The sequence below is a fragment of the Magnolia sinica genome, chromosome 16, assembly GCF_029962835.1.
Source record: "Magnolia sinica isolate HGM2019 chromosome 16, MsV1, whole genome shotgun sequence".
In the NCBI taxonomy this organism is placed as follows: domain Eukaryota; kingdom Viridiplantae; phylum Streptophyta; class Magnoliopsida; order Magnoliales; family Magnoliaceae; genus Magnolia; species Magnolia sinica.
In genome coordinates this window covers 10,328,363-10,355,808 of record NC_080588.1, presented here as the reverse complement: position 1 = coordinate 10,355,808, position 27,446 = coordinate 10,328,363, and the positions used below count along the sequence as shown (strand labels likewise).

The 27,446-nt window shown below is 38.0% G+C and overlaps 1 protein-coding gene across 1 annotated transcript; it reads left to right on the top strand.

Annotated features, from left to right (window-relative positions):
* The first annotated feature begins 1,869 nt into the window (after window positions 1-1,869).
* On the top strand, window positions 1,870-26,788 carry LOC131229521 (cytochrome P450 85A-like). The gene is made up of 8 exons (XM_058225508.1): window positions 1,870-2,051; window positions 3,901-4,222; window positions 4,869-5,258; window positions 5,435-5,521; window positions 8,577-8,655; window positions 9,055-9,161; window positions 11,173-11,297; window positions 26,701-26,788. The coding sequence occupies exons 1-8, from the start codon at window positions 1,876-1,878 to the stop codon at window positions 26,786-26,788; spliced, it is 1,374 nt and encodes a 457-aa protein (XP_058081491.1). The 5' UTR covers window positions 1,870-1,875.
* Window positions 26,789-27,446: the final 658 nt, after the last annotated feature.

Genomic DNA, 27,446 nt, shown 5'->3' with positions numbered 1-27,446 from the left:
CGAGGAAAATAGTTGGAATAGAGACGTCCACCCTTGGTTTTTACAGGGCCCACCATAGAGATTATATCAAACCCACTCCACTCATTAGATGCCACACTAAAACTTAGGCCTATGGACCAAAATTCAAGTCCATCTATCTTTCAAGTAAGCCACACAAACGTAAATAGTTTGGAGAGTGAGCTTTTCTTTGTCAACTATTTCCAGCTGCGTGGTCGACCTGAAACAAGGATGGAACTGATTTTTGAATCTAAGGTGTAAGGTGAGATTTCCCATCTGATGTTCGGGGTAGATTTAAAATTAACACCATGGTGTGCTGACCCGAACGGGCTACTCTTTTCAAAAGTCAGTTTAAATCACTTTTCTACCGGCATGACGATTAATTACCAAAATAACGCTATCTGCGAAGCGTCATGAGCATCAATTATCATCTTAAATTACGCCAAGCGGTAGTGTGTTGGGAACAGGTACCACAAGGACTCCCACATCTGATTTTCTATGGGCCCACTCTGACATGTATGCGAGATCAAGTCCAACCATTATATGTATAATCCAGTTATAGATATAGAGCCAAGAAATTAGGCTAGCCCGTGATTCAGATGGGCCACACCAATGGATGAGGGAGACGTCCACCCTCGATTTTTAAAGGGCCCATCATGACGAAACTGTGAAATCTATTCCATCCATTAGATTTCACAGCAAAACTAAGCCTGGGTTCCAAAAATCAGGTCAATACATGATTCATGTGAGCCACACCAAAGGAAATAGTTTAATGGGTGAACCTTTCCATGTACAATGTTTCCAATCGCGTGGTTGACCTGAACTAAGGATGGGGATGAAATTTGACATCTTCACCTAATATGGGGTGACATACTTGATGGTCGGGGTTGATTTTACATTAACACAATGATGGCCCCACCCAAGCCGTGGCACCTTTTCATGAAATTAGTATGCGGTGGAAGCATTTACTTTCATTAATTAAGATGAGTTGCTTTCATTAAATGCATGGCTAATTGGACGAAAATGCACTGTCCAACCTGCTGTGTGTGAGCATTTTTCGTGTGTGTGTGTATTTGTTTATTTGTGATAAAAGATAATAAAAGTGGTCTTGGTATCGATCCTAGGGGGGGTGGCTAACAGTGAAGTGTGAACTGCCAGTGGGGTGTACTAACCAGCTATTAAAAAAAAAAAAAAACAGAAAAAAAAAAAAGGCTACAAACTACCGAGATTTTCAAAATACCACGATATTTTCACATTAATATCTTTTAAATGGAATTTCCGTATCGCCATATCTCATAAGAGGGCAGATTAGGTGTGGCCCTTACTATGGGGCCCACCTTAATGTATGTATTCTATATCCACGCCGTCCATCCGTTTTTCCAGATCATTTTACTGCGTGATCTAAAATAGAAAGCAGTTCCAAATCTCAGATATATCATAGCATAAGGAACAGTGGTGATTGAATATTACAAACCCTTTGTGGGTTACAAAAGTATTAGATTAATCTGATATTTATTTTAACCTTAATCAAATTTTTTATGACCTTATCAACAGGTTGGATGGAAAATAAACATTATGGTGTGCCCTAAGAAGTTTTTAATGGTGGTACGTTCAACCACCACTGTTTCCAATAGTTTGGTCCACCTGAGATTTCCATCTGCTTCATTTTTGGGGTCATGCCTTATAATCTGAAAAAAAGGATAGACGGCATGGATATCAAATATATGCATCAAGGTGGGCCCACAGAAAGGGCCGCACCGAATCCGCTTTCATCTTAAAAATCTCCCGAATATTTCTCTCTCTATGCATAGATCATGCATGCATATGGCTATCTTATTAAAATGAGAAGGTGGTCTCTGAGCTTTGGTGGGGGGAAAGATGGTGGTTTTGGTGCTGGTTCTGGTGGTCTGCGTGTGTACAGCTATTTTGAAATGGAATGAACTGAGGTACACCAAAAAAGGTGTACCTCCAGGTACCATGGGATTGCCACTCTTTGGTGAGACTGCTCAGTTTTTGAAGCAAGGTCCCAGCTTCATGAAGAAGCAAAGAGCCAGGTGAGTTCGTGAGTTACTTGACCTGACTCAGTACCCAGTCCGAGTCAAATCTAGTAACTCAGTTGAGTTTTCTTCGAGTCTTGAATGGAGAGGATTTTCTCTTTTGATTCTTAATGAAATGTAATCTAGTTGAGCGTGAGTTTTTAAATGATGGTGTGAGATATTATACAATGGCTTTTAGTTTCAACAAGTGGGGCCATTGTTCAGAATCCAAATCGACTATTATAGATGGGCCAGGTGCCATAACTCTCTTTTATATCAAATGTACCCAAATATTTTTTTTCAGTACATTGTGGTGAGTAGGGGTGCACACGGGTCTCTTCGGTCTGATTTTGAGGTGAAACCGACCTGAACCGTTCCCAACTGTTCTAGGAAAATCGGAACCAGAACCGGACTGTTTGCACCCTAGAACCGGACCCGAACCGGACCGTAAAAGTCGGTTCGGTTCTACGGTTTTGAGCTTTTTATAATCCACAGAGAGAGAGAGAGAGAGAGAGAGAGAGAGGGGAATGGAATGGAATGGGGGCAACACTACAATAGGGGTGGCCTAAAGAGAACGAAGAGTTGGGGTTTTTTAATTTAATTTAATTTTTTATTTTTTAATATATGGTCCGGTTTCAAGATTGGTTTCACAATTTGGTTCCACAGTTTTGTTTTACAAAACTCCAAATTGAGAACCGAAGCGAACTAAATGGTTCTTTGATTTTCGAAACTGAAACTGGAACTGTTGCACTTTAAAACGGACTAAACTGTACGTTTTGGTCGGTTCCAGTCCGGTTTACTGTTCTACCGTTTCCATGTGCACCCCTAGTGGTGAGGCCCATCATTTCAATGGTTTGGATCACCAAACCTGGGCTCCACATATATATGTACGTATGTAATTGCAATGTTTGTAGAGCCCGCCGTGATGTTTGATGACATCCAATCGATCTCGTGTTCTACCTCAAATTCTTCCCCCAGCCTAAAATTTAGGACCATCCAAAACTCAGATAGGCCACATCATGCCTAAAACCTTTGAAATCACAGTGGGGGGACATCTCATGAATGAATTGGATTGGGATATTCAAAGCATGGTGGCCCACAATCGGGTTAAAGGTTTTGATTCTGGACATCCCATCCCAACTGTTCCTGATGTGACCCACCATTGTTCTGGGTTGGGGTAATTTTTTGATATAAGTGGTAAGGTTAAGAGCGCACATCTAATGGATGGACTGGATTTTGGCCATGAATCATTGTGGGCCCCACATACTGTGTTATATTATAATAAGCTTGGTCTACAAACGTTGTAAATCTTTTAGTTGAGTAGAGTTTTGAGTTCTTAAGTTATCATTAGGAATGCATATAAAGAAAGTATGAAAGCATTGGGAGTCTACTTTATTGAGATTATTTGAGAAAAACAATTTTACAGGGCCCACCTTGTTTTGTATATCCCATCCAATCCATGAACATGATACATCTGACCCAGATGTATCATCTGTATGGATTGGATGCCATGTAGGAAGCAGCAAGACCCTATTTTCACCAGTGTGGACATCCTTCTTTGGCTGTTTCCTTTCATATGGCCCACCTGAATTTTGGAACACTGGCTAAATGATCCGGGATGCTTCTAATGGATGGATTGGATGTCGCACATGCATCAGGGTGGGCCCCACACAAAATGTTTGGTGAAACGATTTACATGGAATCATTTCACACCCATGAAATTAAGTTCATATTATCCAAAATACAGATATTTTTATATATACATGTTTATTTTTATTTTGGTTCTAAAATGATTTTTTGGACAATGGTTAATAATTTTCCTCTTTTTTTATTTTTATTTTTATTTTATTTTTTTATTTTTAAACAGATATGGGAATTTGTTTAGGACCCACATCTTGGGCTGTCCTACAGTCATTTGCATGGATCCAGAGCTCAACAGATTCATTCTTCTTAGTGAAGGGAAAGGCATTGTTGCCAGCTACCCTAAATCCATGGTCCATATCTTAGGAAAATTCAATGTTGGATCTGTGCACGGTGTCTTTCACAAAACCTTGAGAGGGGCCATGATTTCCCTCGTTGGGCCCACCATGATCAAGGACCAACTCCTATCAAAGATTGATGAGTTCATGAGATCCCACCTCAGTGATTGGAATGACTCAATCATCAACATCCAAGACAAGACCAAAGAGGTTAGTGTCACAAGGACCATCGATCTCAATCATGTTAATAATATAATAATAAATAAAAAACCCACAAACATTTTGAAATTAGAATCTAAAATCTGGCACTTGTATTTGTGTCTTCTGGACCATTCATCAGGTGGGTCCACCATTTATGTGGCTTTTCTTTATCTGTCCATTTCTCATTCACTTCTGGCCACCTGATGACCTAACAGAATACTTTTTTGGATCACAGCAAATGGTCAGGCCCCCCTGATGCAATGGCCCTTAGCAAGTACCAGTTGCATTTCTCTTTCAATATTTAAAATTTATCTCCTATGCTCCAAAGCAAATGACCCTAAAATCACAATCCTCCCTGTGGAATATACACTGTTCGGTGGAGCAATTGCCTCTACTAAACAGACAGTACAATACAAGCCAACCGATCTAAACTGTTTGTCCGGCGGGCCCCAATCAAAGATAAGAGAAATCTATTCCATCAGACTATCCTAACCAACCGTCATTACCCTCCTACTTCCCATCAAATGAGGAGCATAAAACAATAGGTCCCACTACATGGACAGTTTAGATTTCCATCACTGTGTTTACCAAAAGAAAGTCATCATATAATGCATTTTCAATGGCGCTGATCGGTTCTACTCTTCCCCTTAATTAGGTCGCGCTGCTCGCATCGCTGAGGCAGTTCGGTATCGAATCAGGCCCAGTAGCTGACGCATTCAAGCCTGAGTTCTACAAACTAGTACTAGGAACAATATCGCTGCCCATTGATCTTCCCGGCACGAACTATTGGTGTGGACTCCGCGCTAGGGAGAGGATCTTAAGCATACTGAGAAGGATTATGGAAGAAAGAAGAGCTACCCTAAGTCATCGAAACGATTTACTCAATTCTCTAATGAACGAACGGTCGAGATTTGATCTCACTGATGAGCAGATCATGGACCAGGTCATCACTGTGCTCCATTCGGGTTTCGAAGCCATTTCGCCGACTGTGATGATGGCCGTCAAGTATCTACATGACCACCCAAGAGTGCTCGAAGAACTACGGGTGAGAATTTAATTAAGAATGTGTTTGGATGCACTAATAACTGAATTACAATTGATTAAACGGGAATTATTGTAATTCAGTCTAGTTGTGCATCCAAATGCATTTGGATACCAATGTAGTTAGTTTTTCACTCTTTTTTGATGTTGATGATACTAATGAAAATTTTCCACCTATAGAAGGAGCATTTCAGAATCCGAAAGGGGAAGGGACCCGACGATGCGATCGACTGGGACGACTACAAATCCATGGAATTCACTCGTGGGGTAAGCGATCGAAGTGTTCTGTTACATTGATCTGAATTTAAAATACATGAACATGATTACATTGATCCGAGCCGTCTGTTGGGTGATGTCCTGACACACGAATCAGGCCAGTCTGTTCATCAGGTTGGGCAACTGTGTGCGTGCAACGCGGACCGTTGGATGATATGTTTCTTGGGTGTCCTTTTGTTTTGTACATTGTTGCATACCTGATGTGTTGATTGATGCAGGATCTAATGAGGTTGATCACCGTCTGAGTAAGATGATAAATACCTTGAATTCACAAGGCCCTATTTAATTCACACGAAAAATTTCTCAAACCCACAAGAGAAACGAAAGTTTTCTAAAATTTTTATTGATAGCTTGATAGATAGATAGACTGATTGATTAATTGATTCTTTAAAAAAATGAATTTAACATCCTTAAATAACCTTAAATAAATCCTAAAACATAATCAAAAGAGTCCTAATCAAATAAGAAAATAAATTATGAAAAATGTGAAAATTTTTGCCGTCTATCGACATGTCGTCGACGGGTTGAGTCGATTGGTCGAACGGGCTCAAAAATGTCCAGAGACTAAAACTAAAAATTCTTTGAATTTCGATATGTCGACCCAATTGGTCGACCTTTTGAACAAACCTTCAACCTGTAGACAAGAACTATCGACCTATCTAAATTGGCAAAAATTGTCTAGTAACCAATCTGAATTCTTGGTGAAATTTTGACCTATCGACTAGATTTGTCGACCAGTTGAATTATACGGAATTTTTTCGATTTCTTATTGAGCTTCTTTGAGGCCATATGTGTTAGGAACAACGTGATTGATCCTCGTCCTACATCAAACCCCTCCACTTGAAAAAACTCAGTCATCGTATGTGGTTCACGATATGTGTTCAACTTTCTCAAAATTTTCAACTAACTTGGTTCACAATACGTATACTGGTCTGTTACATTGAAAGTTTTTCAAATCTCCATGTCCTGTAGAAGATTAAGAACAAATGCATTATCATTGATTTTCTTAAGAATCAGAACATGGCCTATCATTTTATTCACCAACTTGTTATATGCCATAGTCAGAAATTTTTCCTTGCGCAAGTGGACTAACACGTTATCATCCACGTGAAATACCTTCTGGCACCAATGTTTTATTACTCTCTTCCTTGTACTTGATGTTACACTCTTGAGTTAGCACATAACATGTACTTATGCTCTCTTTGACTTGATCGTTATGGATCAATTTCTCTGCTTATGCCTGCAAGATCTCACATTCTTTCTGATAAGGTGGGAAATTAGGCAAACTTGTCCCCGAGACAAGATCAATGTAGTTTTGTTTATCTCACACAAGAGGTAACTCCTTAGGAAGTTCATTGGGTACAATTACCTTGAACTCTTATAACACTGGTGTCAAATCTTCTAGGATGTTCATGGGCTCCACATTTTTTCTTTTCAACTAATGCATCTACATCCCCCATTTCTTTAGATTGTTTGATGAAATCTTTTTTGGTTATGAGAGATTGTCCCTCCACTTTAGAAGTTTTGGGTTGGTTCCCCATTTCTACAAGAACCACACATACGCTACTAATGAATCCGGTGGCCTATTACGACTCCGTCTTGACCAAGTTGCCTCTCGTCGACAAACAATGAGACTTCTCTACATAACCCATCACCGATCGGCTATCCCGACAATAATTTTGGTATTGTTGGAACAATACATGATAGTAACCTCTAGGGAGGAATCGCATGCACAACAACTGTTTTATCCGTGGCCATGTGTGGATTGACACTTTTATTTGTCTCATTCGTGTGAGCTGAAATTGTTCTCACAAAGTTGAAGCTCTACCCTTTAACTTGTAAGCCACAAGTTTGACCTTTTTTTCCTCAGGAATCTCCATATAGTCGAAGAATCGCTCAATTTTAGAAAGTCAATCGAGAAAATCATTAATGTGAAATTGGCCATTGAAGGTGAGAAGATTGACTTTCATTTTAAATTTTCGATCTGCCTAATCTATCCGATCATTACCTCATTTAGGATGTTGGAGGATCATGTCATTGATATCCTCATTGCTGGATCCCATATCCTCAGGTGTAATTTTGTGATTCATTGCCGACATTGTTTTGCGATCAACACGATTGCGAATTCTAGTGCCTATTGGAGGTGGATCATTGCCACGAACGTGGAGTTGCCTTAGAGCCTCCGTCATGCAGTTTATGGTAGCTTCCAGCCTTTGCATGACTTGTTGATCTTCTCGCTACACCGCTTCCAAAATTGCTACTGTTAAAGGATAATTACTTAAAGCACCGTCCATGGGATTGTCACCCGACCCCGTCGATAGAAGTCGCCTATTGGGGAGAATTCTCACTCTAATACCAAACTGACGTAGGGAAGGACGTGATGAGATCGATCACTGTCTTCCTCGATTGATATACACCTCGAATCCACATGACCTTCTTGAATCCACAAGAGAATTCTCTCGAATCCACGAGAGAAACAAAAATTTTCTAGAAATTTCATTGATAGCTTGGTAAATAGATTAATTGATCGATTTTGAAAAAATAAATTTAACATCCTTAAATAATACCCTAAACAAACACTAAATGGTAATCAAAAGAGTCCTAATCAAATAAGGAAATAGATTTTAAAAATTATACAAATTTTCGCCGTATGTCGACCTATCATTGACCAATCGAGTCGATTAGTCAAACGGGTAAAAAACATCCAAATACCAAGACTAAAAATTTTGTGAATTTCAACCTGTCAACAAGATCTATAGACCTGTTTAAACTAGTAGAAATTGTCCGGCTACCAATATGAAATTTCTGGTGAAATTTTAACATGTCGATTAGATTTGTCAATTTCTCCTTTCTCCTTGGTCTTATTTCGGTTCATATGTGTTAGGAACATGCTTAATCCTCATTCTACATCATTGACAAGTCAAATTTTGGGCCAGCATATCCATATGTTGGGCCCACCTGATGGATGGCTTGTTCCCACACATATGTGCTGGCTGGAGACTCGGGAAACCTATATAAACTAAGTGTTTGTTGTTCTTGGTTGCAGGTGATCTTTGAGACTATTAGATTGGCCACAATCACTAATGGTGTGATGAGGAAAACAACCCAAGATATGGAAATGAATGGTGGGTTACGCATCTGTTTGGTGATCAGGACTGTTGATTTAGCGGACCACCTCCTGGATGGGCCATAGCCCAAAAGACAAAGGGAGAAGACTAGTTGCCATCCGATCAGTGGCCTTAAAAGGGGATGATTAACACACACGCACACACACACACGAGAAGATCAAGAGTCTGAATTCAATATACAAATCACCAAACAATTGGATGGTCAGATCGGAATATAGCAGCCATCTGATGAATGGCCATAAAAGGTAACGCAAGAAGAAATTGAACTGTGACAATTTCTACGATGTGGCCCATCCATGTGGTGACCTACGAAATCAACGGTCTCGATCATCAAACATACTTTCCTTTAAGTGTGAATTTGAGTTCTTAGTTCTCACTTAAAAGTTTCTTTTACAGGTTATGTAATCCCAAAAGATTGGAAAATCTATGTCTACACAAGGGAGATAAACTATGACCCATCACTATATCCAGAACCACTGACCTTTAATCCATGGAGATGGCTGGTCAGTCCTTTCACTCTCCTATTTTCAAGCCCGATTTATACATGTGAAAGTGGGCCGTGCTGGCCCTGGCCCATCCAATGTCCAGCCCTGTTCGGGCTGTAATTGGGTTGATGATAAAGGCCCATCGGCTCTAATCGGGCATGAATTTTAATTCTCAGTAACTAATTGGTCTTGGTCTGGGTTTGGAAATGCATAAGGTTTTGAGATGGCAGCCGGGCAAAGCCCGATTTACTTAAAAGTGTGAGCATGGGTTTGGACCTAGACATGTATCTAGTGGGGCCAAATAGGCCCGAGTCTAGATATTAAGCTCACGAGCTGGGCTGGGACAAAAGCCTACATTTAACCCAAACTAGACCATCAACATCTTGAATTACTTTACATAAAGCATTAACCCTAAAGTCAAATTGGTTTAATCCGCCCAACATAAGGTTAATGGACATTTATTTGTTGAATTCAGACAATTGAGTAAATTTTTTTTTCGTCTTTATTTGTTGAATTTTTTGAATTTGGACAATTGAGTAATATATATATATATATATATTCATCTTAATTATGTTACAGTAGATGCAAGTAAAGTATAATCACAAAAGAAAAAAGCTGAAGAATAATTATTAAGAAGAGGTATAAAGACTTACATGATTGGTAACATAGCAGCTGCTTAGAGAAACAAAAGAGAATGCCATCTTAATCTTCTCAATAATCGATGATTCTATAAGGAAAGAGAAAATCACTAACAAAGGAAAACAAATTTAATATTTTAAATGAAAAATGTTGGCTATAGCCTATCCACTAACCTTATTTAAGGAAAGGAGGCCTAAACTTGCCCAATCAAAGCTCATTTCAACCCAAATATGTGCGATCCTGTCCCTCCATTGAATCAACCTTTATTCGTTCTACATCATTCTGTAATTTTCTATATCCACGTGACAACAACACATAGCTTATTCCTCTCTAAAACAAGAGAAGGCTCACTTCTTTGCATTCTTTAAATGTCTCTTATAAATGAATTCCAGTTATTTTTGTATGTGTTTCTCCTTTTATAAATAACACACCACAAGAGAATTTTATCTCTACACGTGTTTCTCATTTTATATATAACACACACAAGAGAACCTTTTAATCCCAAACCTACTGAAAAACTAAGCTTCATGCAATTTTAAAAATAAAAGAGAAGGGATTTCGTATGAAAATATATATCCTTACTGCAGTGTGGACAGTTCAATCTAAGTGGCATGCACACCATGTGTACAATTTCTTGGTGCACCAAACTGTGAGAGTATCAAAGTTAGAGCTGTGTATACTTATTCTGTCCAATGGATGGATGCATTAGGTTTGATAGTTCCAAAAACACAAGTCACTCGAAACTCATGACCTTAAGCAAGCCAGTCAACAACGTTTACCAAATGGTGAAGTAGTGGTTTGTATTAAAAATTGTAAATTTTTATATTCATACTATTTTAAGAGCCTATTATTATAGTATATTCCTAGTTTAATTATTAAATATCGATTCTGAGTCAACTCGACCTAGGTGGATACAAGTTGAGTAAAATATTCAAGTTTTAAAACCTTGGTTTGATGTCTTTTATTTATAATGAAATAAAAAATTTCTTAATAGTTATAAGTACTTTAAGATAGCCATAAATATTTCAAATAGCTAAAATATGAAGGAAAAAAAAATGGTGGGTCGATGCTTTCCAGTTGTTTTGTCAACATAAAGAGTTGGCCAGGTATTCATTTAACTGAATTATTCAGTTCAGGTTGTGTCGAGTCGACTGAGTCAACCCACGGTTGATTGGATGAGTCATCTTAATTTAGGAGGTGGTAAGAGTGAGTTGACTTGATTCAAAACCGCATTGAGTTGAGTTGACTCGAGCACACACATCTGACATCCGGTCGGTCTTAGCATTATTTGATGCCCTTTCTTTCTTTCTTTCTTTCTTTGTTTCATTTATTTATTTATGTATGTTTTTTTTTTTTTCATGGATGAGATGCAAATGATCATTGAATGCAGGACAATAGCTTGGAATCTCATCAGCATTTCCTGATATTTGGAGGAGGTTGCAGGCTATGCCTTGGCAAGGAATTGGCTATAGTAGAGATTTGTACATTCCTTCATTACTTTGTGACTAAATACAGGTCAGCTACATGATTCTCATATTACCCTTTCTAAGTTTCAATATGAAATTAGAGTTTGATCAAGAGGACCTTCCAAACATTAGGTAGGGCTCGTTGTGAACCTTCTTTAGTCCAGAAATTAGGATTATCCACTAAAAACTTCAGCAACATGCCTATATATATTGAAGATCTACATTATCTTCCATTTTAACTGTTTTAATTTCCCACATAAGTACATGCCACTTGGTAATCACAACAACCTTATTTAGATAAAGGCATGATTATGACAGGCCCTAGCTGATGATTGGGCGTGTTCTTGCACGAGTCTATGATTGGTACATGTGCATCTGAGTATCATTGCTTGGATCACCTTGGCCTTTCTCTAAGGGCCCATTATGTTTTGATCAATGTTTGATTTGAATATACATATTGGGATTGAAGGACTATTAAAGTGTAATTCTAACAAAATTGATGATAGAACTACATGGACAGTAAGGTTTTTAACTTGCATAAGCTACGTGGACAAGTTGTTTTAAGTCAATCATCCAATTAAGTGCATATAATACTTATTTTGCAAGCATGCATAGGTGCCACAAGTGAGGCTGTCCATCCTTAGGAATCTCACATGCACTGCACTCGACATTAGAAAGCCCAACATTTATTATATATGCCAATGTGCATGTGTGTACATACACCACATATTTCACCATACATATTCAAGTGCTTCAATTGTGCTGATATTTTCAAGTAACCAACATGTGATACTATCAATTTGCACGCAATACTCCCATGTTTTGATGTACCAATATCCTAAGAGCTACGTGTGTTCTTGTCCACCATCCTTATTCTAAGGTGTGGTGTGGCCTATTAATCAATCCCATTCAAAGAAGCCTTAGTTGGATAGAGATGTATCCAAAATAGCTTATCTAAATAGGAATTTTATGGTAACCAAAAGTGCCCTAAGAGTTCTATTATTTTTAGTTGTCCTGTGCATGAGAAGTCATTAAACATGGGTTACAAGGTAAAAGAAAGGATTTTTCACAAGAAGTTTTCTCAATTACACTAAGTTTTAAATTTTGTTTTGAACAAGTTCAGTAGCTTAGTTAGTGGTGCATCCGTTCTCCTTGCATATGATCAAAGATCAAATCTTGCCGTAGGCATTTGTCGAGGCAGTTTGGAGAAGTTTCTTGTCAAAACCTTGAATTCACAAGGTTATTCTTGAATCTATAAGATAAAAAAGAAAATTTTAAAAATTTATTATTCAATAATGCTCAAACTTTCCAATTACATCACTTATAAATAAAAAACAAAAACCCTAATTAGGAAATCTAATTCAACTAAGCTAGAATTTACCTAAAATAGTAAAAATTACTAGAAATAGGAAGTTCTAATTTAATCGTACGGGATGATTCCTAATATAATTAGAAGCAATTCCTAACAAGATTGCATATGCTAAAACTCTAAATTAAAATGAAGGAGATATGTCCAAATCAAAACTTACTAAAAATAGTAAGTTATTCATAAAACCGTGATTTTGAATTGAAAGGAAGTGTTTTCTCGTAAAATGGACTTATAAGACCTATTACATGGTTGGTTGACCTATTACACTAAAGACTCATAGGTCGTGCGTCCCATAACGATACTTGGATAAAAAAAAAGTTATGGCCAATTTACAGTTCACACTTTGAGCGACAATTTCTCCTTATTTGGAATGAATTTCTACGATCTGGACACGCCTGGGGCCTTGTTATGTCATGCCTTACATAGGATTGGGCCGGTGTCACGCCCTAAAAATCAGATACAAAGTGTGCACCCTCATACCCAAGTTACAGTCCATGACTCATACACCAAGTGTACATAAATCTACTTATCATATAGTTAATTGAAGGCATAATTTGATACATTTTATGTTTTCACACATTAACATTCATGCATCTACACAATTGTACGTCTTTCAATGATATAGGTGATCAACATATACATCTCACTTATTCTATCACATCCACAACGACAAAATAAAGCTTAGAAGAATCAAACTACATCCACCCATTTGGGATTTTATTTAACTAGAATATCATATACTATTCAATAAAAGCATAATTATAAACAATCCAGATTTAACCTAATCATCAATAATTAAAATGAATGGAAATGAAATTTCTATGAACCAGCTACATAAATAGATCATCCATCCAGTGCAGCAAGTTCATCTTCTGCCAGATATGGCTATTGGCCCCAAGTTTCATCTACTAATCTAGCCTCATTCTCTGACACTTGATGCGGTTTACTTGTCTCATTCATCTTCGTATAGTTGTCAATACACATGTTAGCTGGCTAAGCTATTGAGTGAATCCAACATGGTTCATACATAGCATAATATAAGATAGCACAACAAAAATGAAATAGTATGTATGCAAGCATCAATATGGATGTTGAGATGTCATGAGATGCATGTCAAGTAGGATGATTGTCCACTTTCTCGGGTTGGATATCTGTTAACCCAAACTTGTACCCTTCAAACATTCACAATAGGTAGGTATGAGCAATTTATACCCTTAAGATATCCACCTAGGTAGGCATGGGCAATTTATACATCTACAACATGAGTAGGCTTATACTAATGTGGGCATCTGGCAACGAATCTACCAGGAGAACCATCTAGAGAGATCTCCCAGGAACCCAGGCATGAGGTATACATGTAGTCATCTAGAGCATGCCTCTAGGAATCAGCGTAGGAATGCTATAGATGCATGTAGTGCATACTCATGTCTATGATTTGTCATAGGTGATCAACATATACATATCACTGAGAGAAAATCAATGATTCATGTCATCAATGATTTGCATGTCACGTAATTCATATGAAGTATTCAAAACGTAAATCATAGAAAAAGGAATTATAATCAATTACATCAGTCATGACAATTATCACAATCATGACAAACATAACAATCATATAATTTATTTTAATCGTATAGGTATGGGAAATGTTAGGATTCATTCATCTATTCGTATAAGAGTTGAATCCGTCGAGCAGGTGATTGCTTTGGAATCCAGAATTCGAATCCCTATTAAGGTAATTTAACAATTCATTAATTCAATTAAGTTATCCCATCAAATGAGGCCCACCTTTGATCAAATTAAGATGACCTACCATTACTCTTTTAAACAAGATTTGAAAACCAAGAAGGGAACCGTCGATCGATGTAGTAGATCAATCGAGCTAGCTCGATGGCCCTTGATCAATCTTCCGATCAATCGACTAAAGATTGATGAAATTTGGAATTTAACATCTCAAGTTTCTGAAAAAATTTAGCCACCTTTGATCGAGTTTGATCGAAATGGGTCGGCTTTAATTCAATTTAGTTGCTAGATAGATTTGGTCATTCTCGATCGGTACCCATGATCAATCGAGACCACTCGAGGAAACCCTTGATTGATTGAACTTGGACTTCAATCAATCGGACCATTATACAATTTTTCGACTTAGTTTGCTGGACAAAAAGTAACACGTTCGATCGATCGAACATTAGCTTTGATCGATCGATCGAACATCAGCTTTGACCAATCGATCGAAGTCAACTAGGTTATGTTAAAGAATCCAATTTTTCAAAAATCTTAGGATTTCTCCTTTAACTCTTAATTTTGTTACTTAAATCAATTCTTAGATTGGGTCCAACCCATCCAATGGTTTTCTCATTGTTAAATTTAGAATAACCAAATGATTACTCAGATTAAAAATATCCGGAATCTTCCATCATTGGTTAAAAATTGTTTTCGGCATCGTTCAACATCATCTACACTATTCGTAGACCTTTGTGAGAAATCCCTTTGTCGAATCACCCTGGGATTTGAGGTTATGGCACAATTTGGCTTAAAAGACCCTTAATTTGAATCTTCCTAAATTGATATGGTTAGATTTCTCAATGTCGATATCCTAAAATATAAAATCTCATGCAAAAGTCGTTCTCTTTTCTTCAAAACTTCTCTAGAGATAAAAAAAAGAGATAAATGTATGGTTAATCCATTGAAATTGCGTGGAATAAGATACCACGGCTATACGCGGAATAAGATACCATGACTATGCGCGGAAGCATGGCGGAGCTATAAAATTATGGTTGTCTTAGGGGGTTGATTATGACCAAATAAAAATCAATTCTTACTTAAACTAATATGCTAATTTAAACAAACTAAGACAATTAACTCTAAGCTTCCAAGCTAATAGAGGGTTTAATCACATAGACTATAATAGATATGCCACTCAAGCAACTAATCTATAAACAATAGTGTACATGTGTGTGGGATGTGTTAACTATTCAGATCATAGCATTCATTTAATCATGCATACATATAATTTATTAATCAATCATATAAACATAACTAGAAAAGTACTCAAATGACAATCCTAAACATAAACATGTATAGTGGTTTGGTTTTCCTACTCTACTTTTGACAGATGCACGCTCCTTGAGTGTACTAGTATTCACTATTGAAAGTTTTAAATCATGTTCACCTCTGACCTTTACAACCATATACAAAGACCTAGCGTACAATCTCATTGAAGGCTCCCAAAAGAGACTTTAGTTAGTTTTCTATTCACTAACTAATAACATCGGTTCTAGTCCAAGGACATACGTTTACTCCTGTTAGAGGCTCCCACGGAGACTAATAAGTACACACTTGTGTTTAGTGAATTTAATCCTACACAAGATCCTAGGTATTACACAAGAACCTATCGAGTTGGGTCATAAACTCTTCCCTTTAATCCTACATAAGCAAAGAGAGTATGAACTCGTACATGACACTTACTTGTCGAATTGAGCCCCTTTGATGCACCTTATTGGGTTGCTTAATTGATGTCCTCTTGTACTTTAATCAAGTTCCCTTTTGCTCCCTCGATTCTTGCTGCCGATGCTTTACTAATGCTTCAGCTACAAGATCACACCTTGTATGTAATGTTCCGTTGAGGTGGATAAGTTTATGGGAGTTGGGTAGAATCTCCTACAAATAATGAAAAGTTGAACAACTCGGGGATTCTCCTTAATAAACACTTTGGAGGTTAATAGATACTAAGATTTACTAATAGAAATGGTGTCTAAACTCTAGAAAAGGCTTGAGATTATGATCTTTTCGTATAAGAGCTTGGAATACTCATTAGAGTGAATAATCACTAAGAAAGCATTAGTCTCATTAAGAAAGAGCCTAGGAGGTTTAATAAAGCTTGAAATGCACTAGGGTCTCTAAAATACCAAAATTGATAATTTGCTCAAAAATTCAAATGTAGTATATAATAATAAAGCTCGAATAGATTTTTAATAGCTAGGCTCGATCGATCGAGCATGGCCCTCGATCGATCGAGATAGGTTAAAAATGGTTTAGTGAACTCGATGGAATGTTTTGTCCATGTTCGATCGACTGAGCCCAATCACTTGAGAGAAATTAAGAATTCCTTAATCGATTGAGATCGTACCTTGAGCGCTCGAACTCTTAAAGATCTGTCTAGAAAGCTTGTTGGGTTTTGACCAGGTTCGGTCGATCGACTCTATCGATCGAGCTTTGCTTGAGCAAACCAATGAGTCTACTGGTTTGGGTAGTTTGTTTTCCAGCAGCTCAAGACCTCTATATATGATATATTATTATATTCTAATTAGGCTCTTACGGCTAAGAGATTATCAAATAAGGTTTTTCTATTAAGGTAAGGATCATTTAGAGGTTCAAGGGTTGTTTTGGGTTAAAGATAGGGTCACCAAGGTACCTCATACTCTTATTCTTGTTTTCCTTGGTGCTCTATTCTTTATGTGTCCTTGCTCTTCAACTTCTAAGGGCTCAACTGACTCCCCGACATATAAATGCATGTTATTGATAAATAAGATGCACAAATAAGTGCATTAATAATCTTCCATTTTGTTAATTACGTGACAAAAACCTAACCTAGACAATATCATGGTCCATACTGATGACATACAAAAACAACTATAAATATTGCATGTCAAATAAAAGATTTTACAACTCGATACAACAAGATATGTAGCATGCATTGCTCTCCTATAATTGCTTCCCCTATCTTCATCAATTCTTCCAACAACAAACCAGTCATGCAAAACAGAATTAAACTTATTTTGTTGATACCTAATCTTTCTCCCTCATTTTTTTAGTATTTGACAAAGAATTAGTTCCATGAATATATCAATAAAAACATAAAATGGAAATAAAATTTATAGGTCATACATGTTGTTATAAGAACATACTAACAAGGGAATAGGGTGTATATAATCTTTAAATACAAGAAACATACATATTGTGGTCATTCAAAAGATATACCAATCGAAATAGAAATGACCAAAGATAGTCTAAGCTAGAAACACTTGGTACTAAGAGTAAGCAGTTTAAAAGCTTAAATTATTAAGATGAATGGAGCTTAATCCTCGAATATACCTACATCACAAGATGAGGCTAAATCCTCTAATTTTACCATAAATATCATAGGGACCTTCTAAGGTCACCTATCTAAGGTGTTATGGTCTCCCAATTCTCTTGGGAGGGAACCGATGGTGGAGGACCTTAAGACACGTAAATGGCTAAGGTCTTCAATATTAGAGAAGTCTCCTAAACTGAATTCAGAATCCTCTGTATCATCCCATATTACCACCATAGTCATGCCTTTGTATCTTACTTTAATAGGGTAATCGATAGAAATATGTTCATAACCCTCATATTTATAACATTGGACTTTCTTAGGTTGTTTAATAGATTTACCTTTACAATTTTCAACCGTCTTGTCCCTCTTGTTACAACTCTTTACTCTATTCAATTTGAGAAGTTTCTTGAATTTTCTTTTAAAATCCTCATCATCTTTCAAAATCTTCATTCTCATCCTTATCATCACTATTACTATTAGATTCAACAATCTTATGCCAATGTGAATGGTTATAAGATGTTTTAACGATGGCTAGTTCCTTCATAATAGAGGGGGCCTTAAAGTGTGGTTCATAAGTTTGTATGGAGCCTAAGAGTTCTTCGACACTTATCTCGTCTATATTCATACATCATTCTATTGACATTATCTTGGGAGTAAACTTATTCGGAAGAGATTTAAGGATTTTCTTATATATACGGCCATTTGGGATCTTCTCTCCTAAACCCCACATGGAGTTTCAAATATCATTAAGTTTAAAATAAAATTCTATGAAAGTTTCAGACTCTTTCATTTTTATGTTTTCAAATTGACTTTTTAAGAGACAAAGTTTCAATTTTTTTACTATGCTAGTTCCCTTATAAGTGACTTTCAATATGTCCCACAGTTTCTTACCCATTTCACATATGAAAATATGTTTAAATCTACCAGGGGAAACCACACAATAAGTAATATTGAGAGCTTTGGCATCATCGGTATATTGTGCTCTCTCATCGACACTCAATTTGGATTTATCTTTAAGAGCGCTAATAGTTCTACCATCAAGCATGACTTGTTCTATGGGCATAGCCCATCCTTGTCCAACAAATTTCTAAATCATGTGGTCAAGTGATCTTAAAAAGACTCTCATCCTAGCATTCCAATATACGTAGAGATATAGTGGTCGTGTGATGACACATCCCTCTTGGGTAGACATCATTCTTAAGCTCCTTGGATCAATTAAAGGCAGTTAAGCCCTTAAAGAGTCACCCTCTCTAATACCAAATAAAATTTTACATGGAATAGGATAACATGGCTACATGCAAAAGCTGACGGAGCTATAAAATGGTGGCTATGTCTTAAAGGGGGTGATTATGACCAAATAAATTTTATGCATTTTAATACACATAGTTGCTTAGTTAAAGTAATATGTCAATTAAAATAAGCTAGGTAATTAACTATGAGACTTCTAAGCAAATAGAGGGTCAATCACATAAACTACAAGAGATATGCCACTCAATCAACTAGTATATAAACGATAGTTTACATGTGTGTAGGATGTGCTAACTATTCAAATCTTATTATTTATCTAATCATGCATATGTATAATTCACTAATCAATCATATAAGTATAATTAAAAAGTGTTCAAATAACAATCCTAAACATAAGCATGTATAGTGGTTCAGTTTTCGTACTCTACTCCCGGTGAATGCTCTCTCCCTGAGTATATCGGTATTCACTATCGAAAGTTTTAAATCAGGTTCACCTCTAACCTTTACAGCCCTATATAAGGGCTTAACATCCACTCCCGTTGAAGACTCCCATAAGAGACTTAATTTGATTTCCTATCAACTAATTAATAACCTCAGTCTTAGTCTAAGGACCCAGGTTTAGTCCTAAAGGGGGCTCTCATGGAGAATAACATATATACACTTGTGTCCGGTGAATATATCTCCTATACAAGAGCCTAAGCCCAACCAAAAAACTTATTGAGCTTAGGTCATAAACTCATACCCCGAATCCAACATAAGGAAAGAGAGTATGGACTTATATATGACACTTATTAAATTGAGCCCCTTTGATATGCTTTCTTGGGTTACTTGATTGATGCTCTCCCATGCTTTAATCAACTTTCCTTTTGCTCTCCCGATCCTTGATGCTGCTGCTTTGTCAATACTTCAACTAGAAGATCAAACACCTTGCAAGTAATGCTTTATTAAGGAAACCAAGGTGATGGGAGTTGGGTAGAATCTCATATAACTAATGAAAAGTTGAAGTCCTAGGGGCTCTAAAGGTTAATAGAAACTAGGATTTGCCAATAGAAACGGTGTCTAAACTCTAGAGAAGTCTTGAGATCATAATCTTCTTGTATAAGATCTTGGAATGCTGATTAGAGTGAATAATTACTAAGAAGAGAGCATGAATTTCATTGGGATAGAGCCTATGAGGTTTGGTAAAGCTTGAGATGCACTATAGTCTTTAAAATGCCAAAATTTATAATTTTCTCAAAGATTTTAATGCAATATATATATATATATATATATAAAGTCTCCAACAGATCTCTAACAGTTAGGCTCAATCGATTAAGCTAGGCTCTTGATCGATTAAGCTAAGTCAAAAATGGTCCAGTGAACTCACTGGACTATTTTGGACACGTTTGATCAATCGAGCCCGATCCCTTGAGAGAAATCAGAGATTTCTCAATCAATTGAGCTTGTGCCTCGAGCACTCAAACTCCAAGAGATTTGTTTACAAAGTTTGCAGAACAATTTTAACCAAGTTTGGTTAATTGACTCGATCGATCGAGCTTTACTCGAGATCACCAATGTGTCACGCCCTAAACTTAGAAACCGGGCTCACAAAATTCCTGATCGCCGAATCCGATGCCGATAGCCTTCGTAGTACCCTATTCTCAGCTTCCGGTGCCCATACACTAGGTTCCGATCCTGGGATCCTATAAGGAGGATTTTTAATGTACATTTGTCTCGTAATAAGCATAACCAAAGGCATAACATACGAACAATAACCAGAACTCCGTCATAAAATCCACTATGATAAAAAACTTTAAAGTATAATGTGCATAAAGGGAAAATATAATGGTAGTAATAACAAATCTCCAAAAGCTCGATTGCACGCTCCTGCTCTTCCTAAGCTACAACTGCGTCCTAACGTCACCTGCACGTATCAATCGTGCATAAGCTTATAGAAAGCTTAGAGAGTAGTGAGGGTGTGTGCGCAATATAAGCGTGCTTAGAATACAACATTAGAGTAATGCGGAAAATATTGGTAAGTCCATGACTGCTATCAGCCGTACCAAGGCTATGAGATGTAAGGCATGAATGCTATCGGTCACATCAAGGCTATACGATGCAAGGTATGAATGCTATCGGCCACATCAAGGCCATACGATGCAAGGTCTACATAGCCAATGTCATGTGCAAAATGCAGATCAAGCATAACAATCCACATATCATTCCAACTCATCTCTGAAGCATCATATATCTATACAGTTCTCTCTGATTAATCACTGGGGTCTAATACACTATACACCACATTGCTGCCCTACACTAGACGCACAACCATGTAAGCGAAAGAGACATCACTATCCACTAGCCAATAGTGAGCCAATATCTATCCGGCACGTCGGACCCATTTACAAGCTGGTCATACTTAGCCTAGCAATTGCCCTTTTCCCTCAAGTGGGTAAGGCCACGCCCCCTTCCAACTGACCACGACACAGTGGGAGATGTAGCATTCTGGTATTCGGCCCTCATGCGCTCATGCATTCACTCAGTCTAGGCATTGGAGCATCTTCCAGTACCGTTAGGTTTATGGACTTTCACCCAGGGACATCTTTCGCGCCCCATGTAAAGAGAAGATTTTCGGTGTCCAAACCTATCATCCACTATATGTTTGTGGAGGCTATGACCCTGATGTCGCTGGGGTATTCAACAATCATAAAATATAATGCAAGATGCATGAGTCATACAGTCCAATCATGTATTAATCTTGCACATATCGTGTGCTCATGTGGGATGACTCTGCCTATTAGGAAGTCCCATAGACAACCTACCCAATGGCATATGCAATGGTCAATCATATCTCATAACAAGCATGCAGATGGTGCATATGGGCATGTATCATGATGCTATATTATCACTTGCTCATAATTGGCATCGATAATTGACACTAATAATCGGCATCGATAATCGGCTTATATGTACAAGGCGGGGTCCATAATGGACAGTAGATTCATAACATGAGGAGAGTCATTCCTCGACTGTGGATATACCAATTCTAATAGCACGGATTCCTTCGTCTACGGCGAGGATGAACTCTTCTCATATTAAGGTTGGACTTAGGTGGCCTACCTACAATCCTACAAGCAACCAATGGAGGCCCAACATTTTAGGTTAGCTTAAAAGAATAGATCGGTCATGCAATATCAATGGGGCCCATCGATTTGGGTTAACACACAAGAGAATGATGAGAATGGGCCTAACAAGGCCTAAGGGAAGGTCACAATGTAGACATTTAACCAACATTGCTCCCTAGAAATGGCCCACATGGAGCCAAACATTTAGTGGGCCCATGGCCTCACACAAGGGCCTCATGCACAACATAATGAGACTCACACAAGGGCTTGATATACATCAAAATGGGCCTCTCTCAAGGGTTTACTGTGCATCACATTGGCCTCACTCATGGGCCCCATATACATCACTGGGGCCTCATTATACGGGCCTCATATACATCTCATTGGGCTTCATCAATGGACCATAAGTACATCACATTGGGCCTCACATAAGTGCCACAAATGCATCATTTTGGGCCTCACATAAGGGCCCATGGGTTATGCACAAAGGATGGGTGGTGAGTGCATCACATACATCATAGTGGGCCTAATGAAGTAGCCCATATAGTCTAGAAAATTAGGTGGACAAATTGCCTATAATGCTTACTTCAAGGTGGGCTTGTTGTACCACCAGAATGGGCTCAATGGGGCAGCCCATAATCTAGGAAAAATGGATGGGCAGCCTAAATCATTCATTACGGCGGGCCGCACAAATGGATGGCATAGATATACAATACATACATTACGGCGGGCCGCTCAAACGGACAACATAGATATACAATACATGCATCACGACGGGTCGCAAAAATGGACAGCATAGGTATATAATACATACATCACGGCAGGCCGTACAAATGGACAACGTAGATATACAATACATACATCACAGTGGGCCGCTCAAATGGACAACATAGGTATACAATACATGCATCAAGGTGGATCCCATCCCACACGTGCAGCACGTGTGGGGTGAGCCCCACATGGGCTAAAATGGATGAACGGTGTGTATGAACACATACATTACAGTGGGGTCCACATCATCGTCCAGGACAAATGGACGCTGTGGATATAGAATAAATACACCAAGGTGGGTCCCACCCATACGTGTGGGGTGGGCCACGTCCTGGATGGACGGTGTGGATGTAAAATAAATGCATCAAGGTGAGTCCCACCCCCACATGTGGGGTGGGCCACATCCTGGACGGACGGTCTGTATAAAACACATTCATCAGAGATGGGGTCCACCATCCCTGGCAGATGGACGGTGGATATAGAATATGTACAGTAAGGTGGGTCCCATCCTACACGTGCAGCACATGTGGGGTGGGCCCCATACGCTGCATGGATGGACGGTATGGAGATAACACATACCTCGTGATGGATCCATAGAACTTGCTGCGTCAATACAGCAGCTTCAGCTGTTGGCTGTCCAGTAGATGGACGGCCCAGATAGATCACATGCACTTGCGGGGGCACGTGTGGGACCCATTAGAAGCTTCATACCAAGCTGATATTTATGTTTTCTCTTCATCTGGAGCCTGTCCGCTGGACAGTCTAGCAAGGGTGGGTCCAACATATGGACAGCATAGATATAATACATCATGGTGGGCCACACACACACATTATCACAGATGGGCCATCATACATCATCACCAAAAATAAAAGAGAGAGAGAAAAAGAAGAAGAAGAAGGAGAAGAAGAAGAAGAAGAAGAAGAAGAAGAAAGACTGGCCAAAGGGAGGGGACCCTGCCACTATGGGCCCCTCAAAAGATCCAAACCATACATCATGATCATCATAAGGGTCCCATGCATGCATGGACCCTATAATGGAAAATCTGAGGTGGGGTTGCCATCCCCACCATGCAATTCAAGGGTCTAGATAACCCATCAATGAACTAAATCAAATAATACATCATGATGGGGTTCATGGAGGATGGCCCCATCATGGCTTGTGCATGCGACCAAGGGCCATTGGCTGCACCTAGGGGGTAAAATAGGATCTCCACCATTGATTGGTGGGTCCTATATGCCCTCAAGCAAGAACAGAATAAAGATCCATGGAGAAAATGAAAGAAACTATACCTAAGATGCACCCACCTTCAAATCTTCTTATCCTTCTTCCACCAATGTCTTCTAATGCTCGACGGGGTGAGATTGAATGGTTAGGATTGATTTTTGAGGGTTGGATTGATGAGAAGGATGGGTGAAAGGGGTTGGAATTTTGGATCTCTCATGGAGGGTTGGAGGTTGCTAGCAATGGAGAAATGAGAAGCAAAGGAGAGGGAGAGAGATAAGAGAGAGAGAGATAGATAGGTTAGGCTCTCTCTCTCACAGGTAGGTATGATGACTTGTAAGAGCATGGGGAAGAAAAATAATCATGAATTATAAGAGATAGGCTAGGGTGGCTAGGATAGCTAGGGTAGCTATGGTGGCTAGGGTAGGTAGGTGAGGTCATCCTCATAATGACCTAAGAAAATGTGCCATGGGTTAGGTGGGTCCCGCAACATGTGGTCCACAGCATGATCATGTGTGGTTCACATCTCATGATCTAGACGTCGGATTGGTTCATGAGACGCGGCGTCGGAATTGTGGCGATGGTGCGGTCGCAATAGCATAGGTCTCGGGTCGATCCGACTCAGGATTACAGGATGTGACTGAGGGTCGCGCGCAATTGAAATCAAAAGGTCGTGAGTCACTGAAATTTGACTGGGAGGACCGTGGGATCCCACGGAATGGAACGGACACTAGGACATGGGCCTGACAAATGAGTCTGCTGGTTAAGGAAAGGGTTACCAAGGCACCTCATATACCTGTTCTTCACTTCCTTGATACTTTAATCTTCATATGTATTCGGTCTTCAACTTCTAAGGGCTCAACCGACTCTTTGACACACAGACACATGTGATTGACAAATAACGTACACTACCATCCACCACATTCATTAGTTAGATCTAGATATTTAGAAGATTATAAATATTGCAACATTGGGAATTGATCCAATGACCTATCCTTCCACCAAGAGTACCCCTTCCAACTAGGCTATGTGTTTGGTTTTATTAATAATCACAAAATTAAATTATTAATATGGTTAGTCCAGTTCTCATGTGGCTCGAAAAATTAGGGTCGTTACAGCTTGAATTTGATAGATTATATCCATTTCCATTTGGGCTTCTTTCAGTTCAGCTGTGTCAAGAATATTTCTACAGCTTACTCTACATCACATATTTATAACATAACCAAATAAAGGTAGATCTAAAAATAGAGATATAAGAAATAGAAAAAAAAAACATCTTCTAAAAAATAAAAAATAGACATATTTACTATCTAGTAATATACAAATACCGGCTACCATTAACTGTAATAGTTGAAAAGGATTAAAAAAAAAATGATAATGACAACTTATCTATTGTCGCTCAATTTTAGACAACACAATAAAAAATAGATGTTCAAACTTATTTCACCGACTCTAACCAGTATTGTTATAATTGCATAGCCTTTTTATTTAAACTAAACTAGTTTGATTGCTAGTTAACCCAGTGTGTACGTGGAGAAAGGGAAGAGAAGATCATTGTCGTCTTCCCACATAAAACCTTGAGCCTACTATGAATAGACAAGTATTAAAAACAAGAATACAACTAATATTATTGAATGAATTGTTCTTTTGCAGTACACTTGATATGTTTAAATAAACCTAGAATTCTTAAATCACTCCAAAAAATATCTCCAAATAATAAATTTACTAAATGTACTAAGGTTCATTTAAATATATCCATATTATTTTACTAAAGATAGTAAAGGTCATTTAAATCTATCCAAACTCGTAAACAACTCTTAGATAACTAAACAAAATATTTTAGGCTATAAACCTTAAAATAATCAAATCTTAACTCACATAATATAATAAGGTTTTTATTTTATTTTTATTTTTATTTTTATAACTTCGACATGACATTGGATCCTCAAAAGGATGGAATCTTATGAAGCCATTGGCCAAATTGTAGATCTTGTTGATATCTTTCCAACAACATATTATATGAGTAATTCCGATAAGCAATCACAAGGTTGTAATTGTTGGAAATTATAGCACGTGTTAGGCCATTTTTTCCCAATCAACCACCCTATATTCATATGATCCTAACACTCCATTAAGTTGTCCACAATCTATCCTCCATCATCAAATTTTAAAAACATTAGTTATAGCTTGAAAGCAATTATCTCCTTCCATCATACTTGTAACATATACATAAACAATATTTCAAGCATAGTGTGCTTATGCCACAATGGTAAAATATGATAATTTATGGAGCAAAATGGCACTTCTCACCCTTCTTAAAGTGATCTAGATCATTCATTTGGTGGGTTCTTTACATATGGGTTATGCCATGAAATCCTTCTTCACTAGATGATCTTAAGCATCGAATCCATGATTTGCAAATGTATAGCTTAATTAATGATTTATCATGAATGGAACAAGAAGTCCATTGATTGTATGGCTAGGTTATATGATTGAGGGGACTTTTAAAGTATGACCGGAATGAGGCCCATCAAATGAAAAAAGACATGGATCCACGTTGAGCATTTTCACACATTCCCTTATATTACATGTGTGCACATGCATATGCATAGGCTTATATTACTTTCCGTGTAATTGATTAATTTATTATTTATTTTGCAGATGGGAAGAAGTTGGGGGAGAGGAGATAGTCAAATTCCCTAGAGTTGAAGCACCAAATGGATTTCACATTAGGGTTTGGAATTACTAGAACTATGAGCACCATTTATGCTATTGGTCCTACTCTGTAGGGACCACAATAAGAAACTTAAGTTGGACAGGTCACAACAATAAACGTCTCATAGCCAACTCAATAACTTATAAATCAAAATAATTTTTGAAACATGACTTTGCATCGTTCCTCATTTATGATAACATTGATAAGATGGACAATCCCTATCATTGGACTGTCTTTGCATTCAGGTGGGTGCAAGCGGCCATAATGCTAGATATCCTGAGAATGAACTCTTCTCTATAGACAAAACAATGGTGTGTGATCATTTCTTTTGATTACCACTTTGGGTCGCTACATCATATCTATCTTGACCAAATGTTTCGATGCGACCTCTGAGAAAGGGGTTTTGTAAAAAGGGACTTTTCATTTGTCGATTGACTCACCAAAAACTAATCCTATTAGTACTTAATGAGTGTGTTTTTAAGTACCTATTTTGTTGAGTGCAAAATCAAAAGGAGTTTGGAAAAGCACACCTAAATGCACACCATGAACTTTAGTTTGGCTTAGAATGGTGTTTAGGTATCTAAAGCCATTTTAAGGGTGTGCCCGAGGGGTCCTAAGTGCAATTTGACTATGGTAACCCATTCCCGTATGGCAGTACGATATGGTGGAACTACCATACGCAAAGGCTTGC